We start from the raw sequence: 21,172 nt of genomic DNA on the forward strand, positions 1-21,172 counted from the left end.
TCGGCCTCACCCCCGCCTTCCCTCCTCCCTCCACCATCCCTGCCTGCTTTGGCTTCCTCCTCCTCTTCACACAAAACCAAATTCATGTTCCTTTTCTCCCTTCCTTTTTTTTGGATGTCCCCTTACTTTTCCTTCGTCATCCCGTCACAGCCAGATCTGCTGACGAAGCAGGCGATGACACCACGATGCAGAAACCTCGATGGCTGAACCGGGCTGCAGCCACAGACTGTATATAAAAGACGGCCACGCCACCTACTGGTTTGCCCACACTCAGAAACAATTCAGCCATGCTGGGCTGTTTCATGTGACCATATTTATGGATTAATGTACTGCATGGATACATCACAAGGACACAGATACCTGCTAATGAGTGCAAAGTGACATCCAAATAAAGTGACACAATCCTTGTTGGACAGGCTGTCAGTGCAGTTAATGCACAGCACGCCTTATTGTTTGTCAGCTGCAGCTTTTGGTGCAATCAGTGTCTTCAATCATTTCTAATGTCCAGCAAGGGGCGACTCCTTATGTCTGATTGGATAAAAGTGTGTGAGCCTGGTGCTCACCTGGTCTCTTAGCTCAGTGAACTGTTTCCTGGTCTCAGTCGCTGCTTTAAAGTCTTACTGAAGAAAAGTTCATTTTGTCAATTTTGGCTCCATTAGAGTCAAAACGAACCAGAGAAAAAGCACGATGCTAATTGGCTAACTGTGACTGGGAGGTCAGAGTCTTCCTGTGGTCGTGACATCTGGTTTCAGAAAGCTTGAGACTTCAAAACCGGGACTTCACTTCCATCTTTTATATACAGGACCACTTTGAAATTAGCCTAAAAAATGTCACAAAACAGCCAAAGAGTCGTTACATGTTGTGTTTTTGTCTGACCCAAATCCACAGACAGTCAGTTTGTGGATTTTCTGCTTTAAAGCAGAAACACTTTAAAGAACAGAACGAAGCACCGAGGAGCTGCAGGAGGCTCGGCTCTGCGGCTTGGAGCTGCACTGGTGTCATCAGAGTGGTAATTATCAACTTGAGCCACTAGAGGGCACCTGCGTCCTTTATAAACACCTCTTTTATTCTTTCTTTCAGCCACATTCAGCAAACCTTATGAAACACGTCTGACTGAAACAGTTTCAGGGTCTGCAGCTCAGCTTTAACTAGGCCCACAGTCTGGACGTTTAATCCAAAAAACCTTCTGGATATTACTGCTGCATGTGTCACATGGCCTTATGTGTCACATACAGCCACATAAAGGCCTGAATCATCACAGTTCCACGCCTCCCTAGTCTCAGTTTCTACTGCCGGGATTTCTGAGGCACACAAACCACAAATAAACTTCCTCAGCTCAGACCGAGCGTTGCTTTTCTGCTCCATCACGTTAAGATTAGCATCATTGCGCTAATGTGTGACTGTGTGCAACAGCAACACCAGCTGGTTTAACTACATTTGTATTTTTTTAATTATCAGTTAACTGCAGCCTCCCACCACTGGGTGGGGATGCAGCCCCCACGGACGGCAGCGTGATGTGGAGGATGTGCAGCGTCACACACTTTCCTGCTCGTCTGTTCATCGTTATTCATCAGTTTTCTGCATCAGTTTAAAACAGCAAACTCAGCGAGCGTTACCGGAACATCATCACTTATCTGTGCTTTGACAACATGGACGAGATCGTCTGATAGCAAACACACCATCACCTCTCCTCTATGGGACACATTTTATTTTACATATTCGTGCTCAGAGCTCGTGATTCGTGCTTCCTGCAGGCTCGAGCTATGAGAAAGTCGTCTAACTGTGAACTTCAGTCTCCAGCTGGAGGCCCACAGTTTGAGCTGCAGTGATTTCACTGTGCAAACAGACGATTACATAAAGAGGAAGTGCACGTTTGCACACAATGACCCTCCACCTTCATCTGACTCTGAATGACTTTGCCCTCTGCTGTTGTAATCCAGCGAACACGTGACGCATTCCCCACAGTAGAAACCTGCAGAAGCTCTCCCTCAGCGGTGAGCTGGACAAGCTCCAGCAGCTTTTCCCCCCTCTGGTTTCCAAAACAAAAGCACTTTGAAAACAAACGCTGAGCAGCTTTGATTTGATGATGTGCACACAGTGGCACAGTTATCCAGCATGTCATCAGCTCATGCCAGGAGGACGTCCCGGACTGGATCTGTGTTATGAATCAGGAGACTGTCACAGCTTTCTCCAGTCACATCATTCAAACTGATCCACAACTCACTGCTTATCGTATTAAACTCATCATCATAAACACAGTCACAGTCACAGGGACGCCAGTTAGCTGAGGTGAAGACTAGCAAACAGCCGCCTGTCAGAGGCCACACCCCTAATAATGCAAGCCTTTACCCAGGTGGGTTACTGAAATGTTCTCTCCCAAAACAAAAGTTTGTGTCAGGCTGTAAAGTTTTTACATGGGAATCTATGGTGACGGGCTCACGGCTGCCTCTGCTGGACACTAGAGGAACTGCGGTTTCCAGCAGTGACTTACATTATTTCTCATCTGGAAAATGTGAGTCGTCCTGATGTCTGGAGTTATTATACATAGTTCAAAGATTTTCTGCTTTTGTTACAAATGACAGCAAATTGAAGATCTTCAAGTTGAGTCTCAGACAAAACGAGACATCTGATGCAATCAGTGTGTTCACACATGTAAGGAATGGTGAGGAAGAGTGGAGCTCAGACAGCAGCGCTGCACCTCGGGTTGCATAATGAAGAACATTTGCTGAGTGTTTTCTGGGTCGGAGAACCCTTTGTGGGGCTGCCAGTGTCGCAATGCAGGGAGGAGGAGGAGGCTTTAATTAACAGGAGATCCCTCCAACACACACACACACACACACACACACACACACACACACACACACACACACACACACCCCCTAAAGCCTCGGCAGCTCATCCAAGGACCACAGTCCGCTTACACAGCCTGCTGTGAGCTGATCAATATCAGTCGCCATTTAAAGGAAGACGAGGCTCTACCGCGCTCACAGAGACGCCTCCTAAAAGCCCAAAGGACACAGCTCTGCGTCTGTCTGATAAACTCTGATCAACCCGCCGCTCAGCTCACAGAAACTTTGTCATGCTGCAGTTCTATCCTCCGATCATCACCTCAGGGCAAAATGAAAACGAACCACAAACAGACGAAACAGGAACTGTGCAGAAATCTGCTCTGCGTCTTACAGGAGGCGGCAGAAGCCGCTTTAAGGTTGTTAAAACGCCTCTTTTGGGCAGTTGGTAAAGAACATTTCCTACAAAACTGCAAGACAGAAGCAGGAATAATATGCAACATATTAATAACTGAGGTGGTTTCCTGGGATGCACCAGCCAGGCAGAGTCATCACACTGTCCACCGAAGCCATGGAGGCTGAACAAATAATAAAATAAAGTAAATAGACCTGCAGATGAATCACTGAGCTGCAGTCCAAACAAATGTAACCATAACTATCCTAAAGGTGACCTACTCTACTCATTTCCACCTCCATATTTCTACTCATGCACTTTCCTACAGGAGCTTCGCATGATTAACAGCTAAAACAATCCTTAATTTTACACTGTGGTTCTCAAGCTGTTTTAGCCCCTCCCACTTCAAATGAACTTTTTCTGATTGGCTGCCCCTCACAGACATACAGATTCAAGACGATGTTTAGAGCAACTTTGGGCTCACAGGGATAAGTGAACGTACACTCGGCTCATTAAAAAACTCTGGTCATGTTAATGTGAACATCCACTCCTGAGTAGTTTATAGGTGGAAAGTACAACGTCCTCCTGACTTATTACAGTTCAGGTTATTCAGCACACAGGTTATCAGTAAATGATACTAAAGCATTCAGCCTCAGAGCATGAAATCTGACACTATGCTGTGTGACGTGCATGGGTGAGAGTAAAACATGTAGTAAAACTCAGGAACAGGGTGTGGTCCGTTCTCTGTGTGCATGTGAGCGGATGCTGGGGTCTGAGGTGGTGCTGGGTTTCAGTCCGATATCTCAGGTTATGTCCAGAGGGGAGGAAGATAAAACCAGAGTAAGAAGATCTAATTCAAAAGCAAAAAAGCTCAGCAGGCAACCAGAAACGCCTGGTGTACTAGTGTTTGTATATTCGACTCTATAAGCTTTGTCAGCGTGTTTAAAAAAAGGACAACAAATCAAAATTTTACAAAAAACAAAAACTAAACTAAACCAGCTTTACTTACCATGTTTTTAAACATAAAAAAATAAAGTGATCAAATGCACAGAAATGGTGTTACTCGAATGAGACAAATGCACAAAATCCAACAAAAGGTCGAACGATGAGGAACACACAACTACAAAATGCAAATGTTAAGATTGAAAGAAATGCAAAAAGATGATGCAACCAAAGGAAAGACTGACTGGTTGGTTGGATGGAAGAAAGTAATGGAGGGGAACTAAGAATGGAGATGGAAGTTATGTGGATGAACATGGAAGTGCCATTAAAAGTGTATGGGGGGGATGGTATCCATGCTGGAACTGGGTTATTTTACCTGCTCTTATGTTCAGGTTTGGCATCTTAAACAGTTTGCCGCCCTCTGCGCTCTTCTTCGCCGCCGGCTCCTCTGGTTTGCAAACGGGGGAATGGGTGGTAGGAGCTTGGAGGGGTGGGGGTTGCTGGATGTCGAGCTTCTCCAGCTCAGCCTTGCTTTTCTGGGGGGAAGCCTGTGTGAGGAGGCGGTAGGAGCTCTGACTTGGAGCTTCTTCTTCAACCTCCGGGGGCGGGGCTACTTTTGCGATTGGATCCTTTTGTCCAAAGCTGAGATCATCATCCATTGGGATCTCCGGGGGCTTGGAGGCCGCAAACTTTGAAGTATCCAGAGCTTCGAGAAACTCGTCAATAACACCCCTAGGTGGTCTTTCGATGAATTCAAACTCCTCAGAGGAGACTTCATGCTCGGAGACCTCCTCGGCCATCTCTGGCTCCTCCAGCTCCATCTTCAGGTCCTTCTTGTCAGTTTCCACCTGGAAGCTGGCAGGGTTCTTTGCCATTGCTTCCAGGACCGGCGAAAGGGAGTCTGCTGTTGGAGACTCTGAATCCGAATCCTCAGCAGGGGTCTTCTTGTTTTGGAAGTCGAGTGGCTCAAACTTTTCGGTCACTTTGGGAGAATCGTGGCTTGAAAACCAGTCTTTCTGTTGAATCTTGACAGGTTCCTCTTCTTTTGCTTTAGTTGGGGTAGTTTCCTCGGCGTCTTTGACGAGATCAAATGCGCCAAAGGTTTTGTCGTCTTCTGCTTTTTCTTTGTCTGTAGCTCTCCCCTCCATCTCCTCAGTCATCTCTTTCAGCAGGGAAACTTTAGCCTCAAAAGCAAAGGGGTTATTAGCAGACAGATTGATGGGAGGATTGGGTGACTCCATCATCCTTCGTTCGAGGATGGGGCTCTGCTCCTCCGGACTTCCCTCAGAGGAGCCGGAGTCTAGTTTGTCGGGGTTGAGCGGAGAAGACTTCAGGATGTCTGGAAGCGATGGCGGCAGAGCAGAATCCTCCTCTTCCTCTTCATCATCATCTCTGAGACCAGATGAGAACTGATTCATCGATTGCATGAGTGAGTCAGCAGTCATCTTGGCGGTCTCAAATGTTTTTCCCTCATCCAAGAAAGATGGTGGATTTTCCTGGGATTCTCCAATCTGCCCATACTGGACCAGATCGGGAGTGGGACTATCGGACATTTTAGATGCTCTGCTGTCTGACTTGGAGTCTCCAAAATGTGAGTAACCGCTGTCCGCCAGTGGGGAAAAGCCATCAAATGGGTTATTGTTCTTCTTCACCTCGTACATCAAGTCATCTTCTTCGTCAGACTGGTTGCCGTGCAGGTCTGGCTCAAAACTTGGGGGACTAATGGAGGCCGTGTCCTTGGGGAAGGAATCCATTGAGGGCTTGGTGTTGTCTTGAGAAGCTAGGTATGGTGAATCCCAGTGCTCTGTTGGGTTAGAGGAGGCAACGTGAGACTCAGGGACCATCATCTGGGGATTCACGGGGGAGGGGCCAGTGGAAGACCTGTCTGAGCTAATCGGCTTCTCGTCAGGCGAAAAGGAAATGCCACTGTCTTCGCACGGATTATGAGGCCCTGGGTCTTTCCCTAAACTCAGGTAAGGACCAGCTAATGGATCTAGAGGGTCTTCCTTATTCTTACTACTGCCCGATCCAGAGTCACCCTCCCAAGGCATGTCCTTGGAAAGAGTAGCAGGGGGTTGAGTGGAGAAGGAGCCCAGGGGTGCAGCAGATCCTGAAGCAGGGGGCTGGTTGGGACTCTCGGTCAAAGAGAGCTCTTCCAGAGAGTCGGGGGAGTGGAGAGGGGAGATGGGAGAGATGGGAGCAGGGGAATCACCCTTCTGCCCAAGTGCTTGAGTAGAGAGGGAGGAGGGAGAATGCAATACAGCACATATCAAAGACATACTCCATTCCTTACAGTGCCCACCACACCTGGGTAGAACAGCTACCAACAACATTCTCAGAAAAGGTTCAGAGATTTGGACCAGACAACTGCTACTGAAAGGTGGCTGTGGCTGGTAGACCAGTTCAGTATAACCCCAAAAACAATCAGGTGAAAGGATAATACCAAATACTAATACATTTTGTGTGATTTTAAGTCTTTTATATTACAGTATTGGCTTGAAAGAATATATTTTTGGAGTTTATGTTTGAAAAGAAATGGGGCTTACCTAATATTTGGGGACCAGATCCAGTATAACATGGTCATGTTGAGATATTGGTGGGATTGTATAGTCAATGTAATGCATACAATAGATAGATTACAAAAGACGAATGTTGCTTTGGTGCTGGAACACCTCACTTTGGATCCAACCTAATCCTAAACCAACACACAAACAGAGCTACAAGTGCATACTGATTTGTTTTTTAGATTCAATGATTATTTCAAACATTTTAACTTTCATGAGCAGAGATTTTCAGCCCAGCTGTCACTGTATCCCCTCTTGAAATAGTCTCAGGGTCGACTGGCTGATATGCTCTTATGCAAGCAATCAGCTATGTTACTTTCACTGGGAGATATTGCCTTTCAGAGGACTGACGGGGAGGAACAGGTGACTAATGAAAAACACCATCACGTTTTCTCAAAGGTGGACTCCACCAGACCTATGGATGAGTGCAGGCTTGGATAATGCTTTCACTTGTTCAACTTCTACTCACCTTCAAACTAACTGACATCACATTAAACAAATATTTGGTATGACTGTACGTGTTGTGCACAAAGATGATGGGCAAAGTCAAGTGTACATTAGTCCTGATTTAGACTTTTGCTATAAATGTTTGCAGAGCCTACTGGGACACTTTAATGCCTGGTCTTGCTTGGAAATGAGATTTTAAGCTCAGTGAGATTTATACCTGGATAAATAAAGGATTAATAAAATAATTATTAACAAAATACTATGTCCTGGAGCCAGTCAGCTTGGCGTTGATTTCAGCAGTCACTCTTGGGCTCAGGCAAGTCCACCGGTGTAAAAACATGTTTATTTTTCACAGGTAACCTCTTCCTGCTTCTGCTAACAGTACTGGTTCACTCCTAAAAACATACTGATTTCTTGTTATGAGAGTTACTGACCAACCAGTAAGAATGTGATGGGATTTAAGTATACTGACAAAATCATCTACATGCACAAAAAGCTTGGATTGACTGCATGACTGTTGTCTTATTTCCTAAGTGCCATAAAACTAATTCTTTGCGGAAATATGAATTTAAACCCACCTAAACAAGGGAGAGAAACAACTTTTATAGCTGTAATGTTATAGCTGGGGTCTGTTTCTTTGGGAATAAACTGGACTTACACGACTACCATCCACAGTCAGGTTTGCCCACATTTGTCTGGTGGTCTGTAAACCACCTTGGTTTGACGTTTGGTGGTGCAATAAATGCTTCCCCAGGTCTGGCGCCAATAAACCATGCCCAGAGTGTCAAACAAACTGCTAAGTGACCACAGATAATGATTCCTCTCAATTAAGTTTTTCAAAATGTCATTTAACAAATGCACAAACCTGAGGAGAATCATTATTCGTCTACAAACTACTCGTACAAGTTCAGGTCAGTCTACAACAGTCACATGTGGATCACAATGCAACACAAACACAGGCAAAGTCAGATTTAACAAACCCACAGCAAGCATCCCGTGTAAATGCTCATGTGACGTAAAAAATCTACAGCTTCTTCCATGCGATGAATCATTTTAAAACAAAGAGTGAATAAAGAACTGAAGAGGAAAATAAATGACCAAGACGGGAAAGACACGAGCAGAGAGGACTTGCCTGTAGGGAATTGCATCAGAGGATGAGGCTGAGCTTTAGAAGAAGAAGAAGGTACATCTGTGGAAGAAACGAGAGAAAGCAGCAGAAAGTGAGTTTATGCAAGCTCAGAGGGAAAAGACTGAGAACAGAGAGAGATATCATTGCAAATACAAAGTGAAGAGGAGCTTTCTAAAGCCAAAATGGGTCTCTACGCCTCAAGTGACGGGATAAAATCTTAATTACAGCTACCGAGCGTTAAAGAGAGAAACGTGGATGCCCACAGGGGGCTTCTTCACCCAATGCTTTTATTCAAAAAGGAGCAGCCGTGCATAGAAGTTCACATAGCTTACAGCATTTAACAGCCTCAGTGCAATCTGACATGCCATCAATACCACGCCTTCATCCCCTTATCAGACCTGCAGCCTGTGGGTCACTCAGTGCCCCGCTGCAGGAGGCCAGGAGCTGTGTTAGCTTACCATGTTAGCAGTTTACAACCTCTCCAGGTACAAGCAGCCTTCAGCACAGCTTTCAACATTAATCTTTCTGCTGCTCCCAAAAACCAAACAAACAGTTAAAATGATTCAAATTCTTTTAGCGCCACTAAAACGATCAGCTGTTCAGCTCTCAGGTGTTGATGATGTTCATTCAGAGCATTTATGAGGTAAAGGAGCGTTGATGACTTCAGAATTACACTTTGTTCTACAATCATTCGATCATCTCACTTTCTATAAATTGCAATGTAACAGAAGATTTATGACTATAAAAGAGTATAAAATTCACTGCACTGACAACATGAATCAAACGTGTTCGTTACGGTTTGTGCGGCTGTACTTTGTGGTTAAAGAGGATGACTGGATGTGAGAACCTTTGCTAACTGAACAAGCTCTCAGAGTTACGTAAACACGTGTTAAAGGCCGGACGTTTTTTTAACTGATAGCAGATGACAAAAAAAGGTCAGATAAATGGTAACAGGAAGTAAAGCGTCAGATGATTTGCTATGAAGAGCATGCGGTGAGACAGACAGGACGCAACACGAGGGCAACCCAGAGGTTTCAGCAACACGCCGACTAACCATCCAAAAACACTCTAAAAATGTGAAATATGACAGATGTTTTCAAAACTTGTCTGGTTACACAACATCAGCTCACAGACAGGAAACTTGACTGTTGTGCAAGTCAGAAAGCTCGAGCCAACAGCAATCGGCCGATAAAACCAAATGAAGCCGAATGACATTAAGGACGGCGTGCTGAAAACGTCCGCTTCTTCCTCCTAATGAGCTTAATGCTGTTTTTCCCAAACAGATGACTGCCTACATGTGATGGGACAAAAAACATGAAAAGTGCTCCAACAAAATCCTCTACAGCAACACAAACACACAGACTGCTCGTGCAGTCAAGTGCAGCGGCTAAAGCACCATTTTATCCAAGTAAAGGTCTCACTGAGATTAAAAACAGCCGGCTGAAGGGAAGCAGACATCGACATTAATGCAACTGTTACACATGATCAAGTAAATATACAGACATACAGCTCGAGCTCCTGTGCTGAGCTGACTGCTCTTTAAACCTTTAAGGACAAACTGAGAAAGACGTTTTCACTGATTTTGGTTTTTCTACATCTATGTATAGAAATGAGAGGCAACGGGAGAAGCAGACTAATCTTTGACTGACAGTTAGACCACTGCACTCAGAAAAATGAGCAAAACAAGTGAAAGAAAACAAGAGAAATCCCTGTAATAAGTGAAGAAATCGGAGATTTTCTAAGTTAAAAAAGGCCAAAAACCATTAAAAGGCAAACTCTCAGAATGCAAGGACATAAAACTGAGTCGTCTACATAGAAGCGGACATCAGAGAAACAGGATTGTTAACATCCAAAATACAAACACACACACACAACACCCGTGTCCAGATTGGGACATATGTCCTAATATATTTACACAGACTGGTTGGTGTCGCCTGTGTAAGTCACCCGATGAGCAGAGGGCAGCTCAAACACAGACAGCAGATACTCTACAGCACGAGCTGCTAAATAATTAACCTCCAAACCTACACGGATCTCTTACCTACCCTCCAGAGACTGTTTACAAAGGATGGACGTCTGTAGGTGAAGCCAATGATTAAACATCTTTAAGCTGCATTCCTGTGAATGAGCAGCAGCTCCGACTCACTGACTTTATGAAAAGATGAAGCTTGTGCTCAGCTGAGCTCTGAGCTCAGCAAACACTGTGCTGGTGAGTTTGTGGTCTCATTGAATAAAACATGAAGTTCATTTTGTAAATGATGGTCCCACCAGAGTCACCGTGGCTCTGTGTCCACCATGTTGGCTCACGCTGAACTCAACCACGAGAGTTTGTGTTTTTAGGATGGAGCGAGAACGATCGATTGATTTATAACACGAGACAAACGAGAGCTTTCAGTGGAAACAGCCGTTTTCTCCTGATTATCTTCCTCTCATAACTGTAGGAAGCCAAGATCATAATTAAATTAAAATCTGATTGATTAGTCCTCCATCTTTAACTCAATGTCTTCATTAGCCAACAAAGAACGGATTCATAAAGAGATTAAAAAGAAACTTTTCATTCAGATTTTTATAAAATTTGATTATTAAAGGACAGAAGTCTGAACTGTGTACAGGCTGGAATGACGTTCATCATCAGTGAAGTTTCATGAAGGTCTCAGAAACCCTCTGCTTTCTCCCGTCCTCTGAGCTGAAGGCCAGAATCAAAAACACCGACAGGAAACTTTTGTGATTATTACAGATGAAAATCAAGAATCAGGACTCGGTGAATAATCTGATTTATTAATGAATTGATTTTGAGTACAAAGTGATGCTGAGCTGATTACAAAGCTCAGTTTTATTTGTTACCTCTGCTGTTGAGGTTTGCCTTCCAGCGATGGAGAAGACCTGCGATGGAACCAAACAGGACATTTAACATGAAGTCACAGTCGGCTAAGTCTGAACTCTAACCGCTGCTTCAGCTTTTCTCACCTAACATAAAGCACAAAATGGAGTTACGTTAGGTTTGGATCCCTCTCAGCTGACTCCTCCTGACGCTCCTCCACTGCTCACATTAGAAATATGTTTACTTATCTCTAAAGTATAACAGCGACATTCATAATCGCGCAGGTGTGAGCATTACCAATCATAACCAGCAGCAGCGACGCCTCGGCCTGCTGCAGGAATCGAACCTTTAACCCCGACACTTTACGACTGAGGAATGTGCTCTAAGTGTCTCGCAGCTCGACACAGATGAACGACTCAGCTGCCGCCACCGCCCGAGCTAAACACAAAACTGACTCCGCCTTCTTAAACGTGCACAAAGCAGCGCGTTTAAAGAGGAGAAAACCCCGAGACACTACTGCAGTCCGTCCACACTCTGAACCCACACAACCTTAAAGCTCTGTGACACAAACCAGGACCTGTGTGGACTCATCTGACACTGTTATGTTTAATCTGACCCTGTCCCCAGAGACAGGGCTGAGAGGGAAACTGGCCTCCAGCTAAACCAGATCAAACCCAGCCTGTAACGTCCGCTGACCTTACTCTGAGCCCCGGCGTCCGCCTGGCTGGGACGTCTAAGGCCAAATAAACCCAAACTTTAACAGGACGGATGGAAGCGTGGAGATTTTCATGGATCTGTTCTTCCACTTCTTCGATTCACTCGCCGTCATCCATCTGACATCAGAGTCTGACTGGTCTCAAAGCTAGAAACCAGTCCAGATTAAGTCTAGTCTAATGGACCAGGTTAGATATTCTCCATTCTGCCATCATCTCAATCTTCAACCGTTTTAATTGTCTCTGAAACGTGGGCTTCTTATTTCCGATTTATTTTCCACCCGTCTTGCAACTTCCTGTCACAAAGAGACAGAGGTGCTGCTGGCTGGTGCCAGGTCAGCCAGCGTTGTACATTAATAAGATACGAAGAGTTTACTAACTACCTGCTGGGAAAGGAAAAAGGTCAGATTTATTCCTTTTCCAGAATCCCCTGAAAAACGATCCCCTTCCAAAAACACTTGGAAAAGTCTTTTCCACAAAGTCTGTTCTGCCTTTTTTAAGAAGTCCACACGTTTCCTAACCTGGTGCTACCACTGCTGAAGTCAGCCACTGTCAGAAAACTGCAAAGAGACACATTTCAGAGGTATGGAGAAAGGAAACTTTTCATTCATTATCTCAGAATACTGCATTATTCTGACATGTGCTCTGTTAGACGTCTGCCTATGAGAGAGCTCCATCTCTGATGTGAGAGCTCTGCAGTCCATCCAACTTTAAAACACACATTTTTAAAGCTTTTGTGTCTGCAGCAGCCGAACACGTGAACGCTGCATTTTTTCCCTCCATATCAAATTAAGAGGAACTCCGGGATCAGACTCAGCTTCTTTAGCCTGAAAACAAACAGATGACACAGTTTTCTGCCTCGTCTGATGAATCACTTCATCACGGGCAGGTATCACCTTTCACCGCACAGCTCTACAATCTCTGAGCTTATCGCGGCGATAAGAGGCGGGATTAAATCAGATTAACACGAGCTCGTCGCCACGAGAAGCCAGAGCTGCTGCTGACCGAGTAAAATACAAACAGAGCGGGCGTGGCTGCTGTGCCAGGTGGAGTCGCACTTAACCACACGTATGTGTCACCATCACTCACTCACACACACACCTCTCTGTCTAATCCACCTGACCACACCAGCAGCTCTTCAAACAGACACTGACGGATGTAGGTGACCCAAAAAAATGAGATGTAGGCTGACGGCGAGCCCCAAACGATTACACGGCCTGTCCGTCACCCCGCCACAGAAGGACGAAAACTCGCCGCAAACACATTTATCAAGGTGATGACCTGAATCTGTGTGAGAGCGAGGAGGAGGGAGGCAGCAGCACCTTCATCTCTTCCAACAAACAACATGACAAACATCGAGCTCCAACATTTCTGCTCCTGTTTTTATTTCAAAGCAAAATCAAACAAACATATTTTTAAAAAGATTACTCGTCATGACGCACGCTCCCGTGGTCATCTCCCCGGCTGCATGTACATCTCTACATAGGGCTGCACGATTTAGCATAAAATGAGAATCACGATTTTTTTGCTTAGAATTGAGATCACGATTCTCTCACGATTTTCTTTTCCAATATAAATATTTATTGCACTTATTAACTGCACATCAACTTCGTAACAGTTGAGACTGAACATAAAAACAATAATTGTCTCACATTTTGTTGTTGCCGCAAAATGTTGTACTGCTTGTAATTCCGTCTCCACCGTTGCTCGACACTGCGTGTGTAGAGCAGGTAGTGCAACAATAGAAAAATAGTTGCGGGGCGGCACTGTGTAGCGTTTGTCTAGGGTGTTGATCATTTTCCTAAATCCCTCGTTTTGCACAGTGTTGATGGAGCCATATCTTTGGTCAGGTGATAAGTAATATCCTCCGTAATTTCTTTGTGCCTGCGGGAGTTCGACGTGTACAGGGGAGCGCTGTATAAGGTTCCCGTTATTGATGTTTGGCTGGTTGATCAGGACGGATTTTCTCCTGTCACTTTCTCGTCATCTCTCACGTGCTCTCCGTTGTTTTTTTCCTGCCAATTTGAGCATCACAGGCACAGCTTCTGTATCACGTGGTATAAGGCTCCGCCCTTGTCATTTGTTGAGCAGGAAGAGTGAGCGCTTGTTTTCATGCAGATTACATCCCGGATCAAAATGCGGTACAATCGTCGTCATCTTTTTTTTTTTTTTTTTTTTTTTTAAATCGTTGTCATTTGGAAATGAGATCGCACATAAGTATGAATCGAGATCGCGATTTTCTAACGATGAATCGTGCAGCCCTATCTCTACATGATCAGAAATCTGCTGTTTAAAAGCTTTAGCACCAGAAAGTTTGTGTTGTAGAAAATAAAGGATCGTTTGTTGGCTCTGAGGTACAAAAACTGTAAAAATGAGACGACTCGCCTCATCGACGCAGACAGACAGCAAACATCAGAAGGAAGCAGCTGAACTTCCCAAAGAGTCGGCGTGTTTTCTTCATCACATGAAAACCCACCCTGCTTCTGTCCTCGTCCTCAGACATTTAAACTATGACCTGACTGCTACACGGCCGGGTTAAATTAATCATCTCAGCTGTGCGCCTTTATTCCCTCCTTCTTAGTTTGGGCGTTTCTTTTTTTTAAAATGTTTGTATTTACTGAATATTCTCAGAAACGTTGAAAGAGCAGAGTTTAGGAGAGGCGACCGGCTCGGGCAGGAAGAGCGACACTGTTGTATTTGACCAATTAGATTTGGACCCCTGTTTCTTTGTCCAGAGCACTGATTGGATCGGGCCCAGCTCTAAAGAGGTGACGACCACCTGAGAGATACAAGGGAGGCAGGACTGGGTTGTTCCACTCCTGCACACTGTCCTGTGTGGCATATCTGTTGGAAACCCTCGAGTTCCCTAAAATCTCCTTTGAAGAAGGAGATTGAGCTGATACTGATCTCACTGGACCTGAACAGGGATTTTATCCAGCTGCCTTTTGTGTGTGTGTGTGTTCAGTAATAAACACACAGAAATCTCCAACAAAGGTGGATTATTCCAGCACACGCTGAACATAAATCATAATACATCTGCCAGAATAAAGTGGAGGCAGCTTCCTGTGATCAGACACAATCGTTTTTACTGAAGCGTTTCAAATATTAAAAAGTGGTTTTTAAAACAGTCGTGGCTGCTGGAGGCAGAGAAATCTGTGAGGCCTTCATGGGCACATTAATAACGCCTCATCATGTAATGCCTGCTCTGAGCGCGGTAATTAAAAGAGGCGAGGCTCTTCATTACTTTATAATCATGCAATAAACACAGGAGCATCGAACAAGAGGGCACTGTGGACCAGAAACAAAGAGAAAGGCCAGAACAGGCTAAATATGGAACAAAGGACACATTTAAAAGCTTAATTTAATCTCAAATTCCCCAAAATTAAAGAAGAATTCTCATTTCCCCTCCCTCCTATTCTCAGGTCACCTTCCTTCTGAGCGGTTTCTGTGTGCCGAGGAAATCATGTTTAACGGTGACATATTTTCGCCTCGGGTCTCTCGGGTGTGTGACAGACCTGGCAGTGATGGAATCGATTCAGACATGGATGAATTTCTTTCTCGCTCCGACTCTTTTGTTCTGGCTGGTGGCTGCTTGCTGGAACAGGCGGTTTTTCCACCTCCGTCTGTGGCCTCGCCAAGCAGCCCCACCCTGCCTGCTGCTGCTCCAGCTCAGGCCTGTTTACCTGCTGAAAGCCACATCTACTCCACCAGATAAACAAAAACAACAGCGGCAGCAGCTGAAATGGAGCACTTCCTGAAAGTCTACGCAGTCCAGACATGACACAAAACGCCACGGGAGCAGGACCGAGCCCCAGCAGCCAGAGGCAGAGCCGATCTGGAGGCCTCTGGAGCTGATTCTTTTTTTTCTCTGGGATCTGGGGTGTTGGTTTTTGGGTGGAGACTGTGGGGGTGGGTGAGGGTGTGGGTGATCAAAGCCAGGGTAGGAAAATAAATTATGAAAGGGTGATTGGGGTTATTCTGGTAGCGGTGTGGAAGCCGACAGGGAGTGGACGCACAGCGGATTCCTTTGTTGTGACTAATCTCCCTGCTAACCGCGCATGCTTCCATTATCGGACACGACCATGTCTGCCCTGCCGCCGCTTTAATCGGAGCAAACAGATCAAAAGAACCAATCTCATACGGTTTCGTGTTTGCTGTGATTCTGACGCCGATATTACAGGTTTATAAAATAAAGCATTACAATGGGAAAGCGCTGGAATCCACCTCACGCAACATAATAGAAAAACCACACAATTTAATTTGTCTGCCTCATTTTCTTAAGTCATGTCTGAAGGAAATTTCATGTAAACATATCTGACGCTTCAGCTTTAATTTGTTGGAAAAAACACAATAAAGACTCCGTCCGATAATGGAACCAGGATGCAACTACCGTTAGCATGCGCGGACACGCAGCGAGCGGACAGCAGATGCCCGGTTTAACAACAATAACGGCTCCGATAAAGGTGGAACAAACCGAGTTTATTCCGGGGAAATGCTTCCAAAAACACCCCAGTGCTGTTAGTTACAGGAAGCAGGCTGCCTCTGGTGGATAACTGGAGGATAAATGGTGCAATCCTGCCACCTCATCGGCTCACAGCCTGCTTCCTGCCGCTTGTTTGTTCGAACAGGTGGGCCGCATCACCACAACACAGCAAAAAACCGGGCTAACCTGCTAGCATAAACCAGCGCAAGTGTGCGCAAAAAAAACACCGCAAATGTCTCGTTTTTAAAAGAAAACACTCTCCGTGACTCCAGGAGTCTGCCTCTCATCCATTCAGCGCAAACCCACAGAGTCAAACAGCAGCCAGGCTCAATGATGAAGCACCTTTCGCTCCCCTCGGGGGTAGCATCGCTAGGCGGCTAAGAGGCTAAGCACTTAGCGAACAACACCCCGGAGAAATCCGCACAAAATTAGCACAATTTAACACAACATAACTGAGACCAGCCGTCCAACTTGTCCAAGTGGCAAAAGGCAGCACTCTACCCCGCCTATTTTTATCTGCAGGTCGTTGTTGGGATGCGATGCGAACCCCATTCAGGTGCACAGAAAACCAGTAAAAATCAAAAATATTCAGGTGCATTTCGCCTAGTTTTAGGTGAAAGGCTTTAAAAATAGACCTTAAAGGTGTCCCTCCACTCTCGTATAACCCTGTCCTGCCGTTAAGGCGTTTATCCATCAGTGATACTCACACGACGCGGGAGCCGCTGGTTCCGCTGTCACCGCAGATCGCTCTGCTGCCTCTGCGGGGGATGGCGCTGCTTCTCGGGGTTCGACCGCTGGGAGGGCGTCGCTCTCGGGGGCAGGTTCTGGCTCCGGTGCAATCTTTGTACGAGCCGGCTCGGCTTTGGGAGCGACCACTTCAGGCTCCTCGTGGGCAGAAGCTGGGCCGGTGGAGTCTGGGACTGCCGGTTTGAGGGCTGGCTCCGGTAACGGTACCGTCTCCGTGTCCTTTAGATCAGGGAGGGAAGTTTGCGTGAAGTCGTCAGGAACACTATCTTCAGCTCGGTGCCGCTCCAAAGCGTCCTTAGCCCCGCCAACGAGGTCCACAATGTCGTCATCCACGAGGTAGTGGTCCGGTTCGGCCTGGTAATGGTGCACCTCGTCGTTGAACATAGGAGTGGTGGAAGAAACTTGATGCTCCTCGCTGTCTGCCATTTTTCTTGATTTTCCCTCCTCCAAACGGTCGCCTGAGGTTGGAAAAAAGTTTCAGCTCCGGTAAATGTCCGCTCAGTCAGTCACCTCCTGTTGCACACGTCCACCAGGAAGAGCCGTGAAACCGCACCGTGAAGTCCCCGCCTGTATTCTGCCTCTGACCCCGGACAAAGTTGGAGCAGCTCACCGCAGGACAGTCACCACAGAGTCGGACCCGAGTCCCCAGATGGCCTCCGAGAAGCTGAGAGGGGGAGAAGGGGGAACACCAACGACCAATTACCTACGGCTTAACCCCAGAGTGACACAAGCTGTGACCAATCAGAGAGCACCGAAGGTGGGCGGGGCGTGATGGGACGTCGCCACAAAAGTGCTAAAAAGCAGAAAGTTGATTGCTCCTGTCCTGACATGAATTTCATGTTTATAACTATGATGGTGTGAACTCTGAGGGCGAGGAGCTCAAACTAGTCAGCCTTACTGAACTATTCAAGTCACGTGATCCTGTTTGAAATCACTGATCCTGTAGAGGCTGACCACAGGATAAACACTGGTCTCCTAAATGAAAGTTAGGTTTTGAAATCATTTAAAGTGGGCTTACTCCACTTATTTCCAGCTCCATTTCTCTACTAGAGTAGCTTTGCGTGATTTACAGATCAAAATCATCCTTTATCTCATACTGTGTCCCCAGTTCATGTCTCTGTCTGAAACAGCAGATTTAGCCCCTCCCATTTTAAGAAAGCGTTTTTCTAATTGGGTGCCCACAATGACACATCCAGATTCAAGAGTAGAAAAAAGTGTGATAAACTGAGTGTCCAGAGCTGTCTGCAACCTCAGCGTTTGACTCACAGACATTACTGTGCATAAAGTGACCTCATGATTACAAACATTGGTCTAATAATGCCTGTGCTCATAGACCAGCCTACTAAAATACAGCATAAACAAGAGAAATCACTTAAATGCTACATTAGTGACCATAGTGATAAGTACAAGTTAAGGGTAGAGTAATAATAAAGCTTCTATAGCCGCTGTAGCTAAATATGCCAAAATCATAGTATTTTGGGCCATGGCTGATCCTCAGTGGATGAGAGAGTGGAGTGGTAAGCTATCAGCTAACTAATCTTAGGTCGTTTACATTAACAGCCCATTCACTTTTACAGCTTAACTTTTAAGTGCACTAAAAGTAAACATTATATAATATAAAGTTAAGAAAAAATATTTAAAGTCTGATGATGCTGATGTATGTTAATGTACAACTGTGCACCAGGTTTTATACGCTTTTATGCTAAATGATATTGTGGGTTTTATTATGTATTGGAAAGTGGTGAGATGACATAGCAATGATGCAAACTAGACTGAGGGTGCTAAAAATACTAGCATGCAAAGTAAAGAGTGAATAAATGTCTTACATAGTGTAAAACAACAGTGTTTCCTTCTGAAATCCAGCAAAGCAGAAGTATAGAGCCAAATAAAGAGGAAATGGGTTGGTAAATTTCCACTGCAGCATAGAGCACATGGTGCCTTATTTAAAATGGAGGCTACATATCAGAGATGACTAATCAGAAGATTTCACAATCCTGTCAGAGGCAAAGATGCTGCTTTCAGGTCACCCAGAAAATGTCATTCAGATATCCACGTGTTTCTAACTGCAGATGACAGTTAAAGTGGACCTGTAGTGTTTTTTATGCTTATTTCCAGTCATATAGATCTCTTATAATAACTGTGGATATTCGTACAAAGCAAAGTAAGGCAAAAGGAAATTCCTTCAGTCTGCTCTAAACACTCGTTTTACACTTTTTTCTGCTCTTGGATCTTTATGATTTTAATCTGGACTGAAATCTGAACCTATAGCTGACGTGTCTTAAATCTGACCAGCAGGGGGCGACTCCTCTGCTATAAAAATATGTCTGTCTGTCTATGAGAGTCTATGAGAAAATGAATCTCCAGGTCAAGTGATCTCTGATCTCAATAAACACTCGGGAGTATTTTTGGACCATTTAGCACCCATGAGTACACGCCCCCGACAAAAATTAATTAAACTAGCCGCTGGAATTAACAAACAGCAACACTTCAGAACTTCCCCGGACATCCGACCAAGATGTCAGTTTCCTTCCATCTCTTCCTGTCTTTATATCGAATAAAGTTGACTCCTGAAGCTGAAGCCTGATTTTTACTTTCTAACTGTTGCTGATGTCAGAAAACTCTCAGGTGACATGTTTTTATGATACGATTCATTTTTAAATGAAGATGAGATCTTTTGCAGATATGCGTTTGTCCCTATTGTTATACTCCAGGATCAAGTCATGTTTCTACATGTCTGATTATTCCAGCAACAGACCTGCTTTATGTGATTTAGAGTCCAAAAACAATCCCTGTTCATGTTGTACTGACAGCCTGCAGATGTTCAGTTTATCAAAAACAAGTTTAGCTCCTGTCCCTTAAAACCCGCCTCTCTTTTACTATTCAGCCATTTTCTGGAAGCCTGCTGAGGGGCAGCACCCATTGGTTTCAAAGTTTTAAAAGGCTTCTGGTGCCTCGCTGGTTATCAAAAGCTCCAGCTGCTAACTCAGGAATAAGTGTTGAAAACGACCTTAGAAGAAATTTTTATATTCATGAGCATTTTTACATTAATAGAACAATGAACAACGGTGAGGAATTATTCATTTAACAGTATTTATGTGTAAGAAACATTGCATATTATATTACATACAAGGGCCAATGTATTTTCATTTAAAAATCAAAGTATACATTCATTTAAAAGAAAAGGAAATATTGTTTTTCTTTGAACATCTAAATGGCTCTGTGATGACACAGAGCTTCTGTTTGGGTTTTGTTAGTTTTTTAGGATGGAGGTGATCATTTTTGGGAATGCTATTTTCTGTGCAAGAACTGGGAATTTCTGTATTCCCAGTTCTTGCACAGGTTCGTTTCAGTGTTTCGTTTTCTGGTGTAATAATAAGTTTTTTCACTGTGCTTTCATGTTACAGCGCTGATGTTTCAAAGGATTCAAACAAAGGCTCAGTCTAGGTGCACATTTCCGTCTCCAGTGTACTTGTCATATTAAAGAATCACACAGAAATATAAATGCTTATATTTGCTCACAGAAAACTAAAATGAGTATAAAATAAAGCCGAGGGTCAAACTGAAGTTACCTGGAAGCTCAAAGTCCTGCTTCATGTCAGAGAGGCTTATACTACAACATCCCAGGCTCCCGTTACCAGGGTAACCCTGCCTTCTCACTGATCTGCTGTAAGCAGATGTTCTTGACCATTGACAGAATCCTCTTCTCACTGTCCACAGTTGTCTTCACAGATCATTGAAGGCATTCAGCTCAGTCGCTTCTTTAGATGTGATAATGGACCCAAACTGTTGTTTTGGACACTTGTAATATTTTCACGATCTCTGATGGATCTCTTGTGTTTTTTCAGCCTGGCCTGTTTCGACTGCAGCAGGTTCTCATTTTGTCATTTCAGAGAAATCACTTCCAAACGTCCTTATCATACTGACCATCTTCTGGCCTTTTTATCTGTGCATCTGATGAAGAAATAACCCACACAAAGAAATAAAATAGCTTGTGAGTGGATGCCTGTACTTTTCAGCACCTGCAATTTAAGACTTTATTCAACAGGTGGGCTGTTGTGGTGCGTTTTATTATTATGATGTAGGATCATGTTGTTTTTATGTTTGGCTCCTCCCACCATGGTCTGTGGGTTTGAGTTTTCTTTTCTC

General features: G+C 44.7%; 1 protein-coding gene across 13 annotated transcripts in view; it reads right to left on the reverse strand.

Moving 5' to 3' along the window:
* LOC100710178 (reticulon-1-A) overlaps positions 1–17,717 on the reverse strand; it is a 33,277-nt gene extending 15,560 nt beyond the window's left edge. Inside the window, exons 1-4 of one of the 13 annotated variants that reach the window (XM_013264364.3) lie at positions 16,987–17,717; positions 11,107–11,145; positions 8,266–8,322; positions 4,499–6,349 (exon numbers count right to left, since the gene is read on the reverse strand). In XM_013264364.3, coding sequence (XP_013119818.2) covers positions 4,499–6,349; positions 8,266–8,322; positions 11,107–11,145; positions 16,987–17,452 — 2,413 coding nt within the window. In that variant the 5' untranslated portion in view covers positions 17,453–17,717. Of the gene's footprint in view, positions 1–4,498; positions 6,350–8,265; positions 8,323–11,106; positions 11,146–11,229; positions 11,252–15,311; positions 15,355–16,986 lie in introns of those variants that run through there. The other 12 variants (XM_019366691.2, XM_019366694.1, XM_019366692.1 and 9 more) reach the window with 12 other exon arrangements.
* Between the last annotated feature and the right edge of the window lie 3,455 nt (positions 17,718–21,172).

Source organism: Oreochromis niloticus, linkage group LG13, assembly GCF_001858045.2.
Source record: "Oreochromis niloticus isolate F11D_XX linkage group LG13, O_niloticus_UMD_NMBU, whole genome shotgun sequence".
Classification (NCBI taxonomy): Eukaryota; Metazoa; Chordata; class Actinopteri; order Cichliformes; family Cichlidae; genus Oreochromis; species Oreochromis niloticus.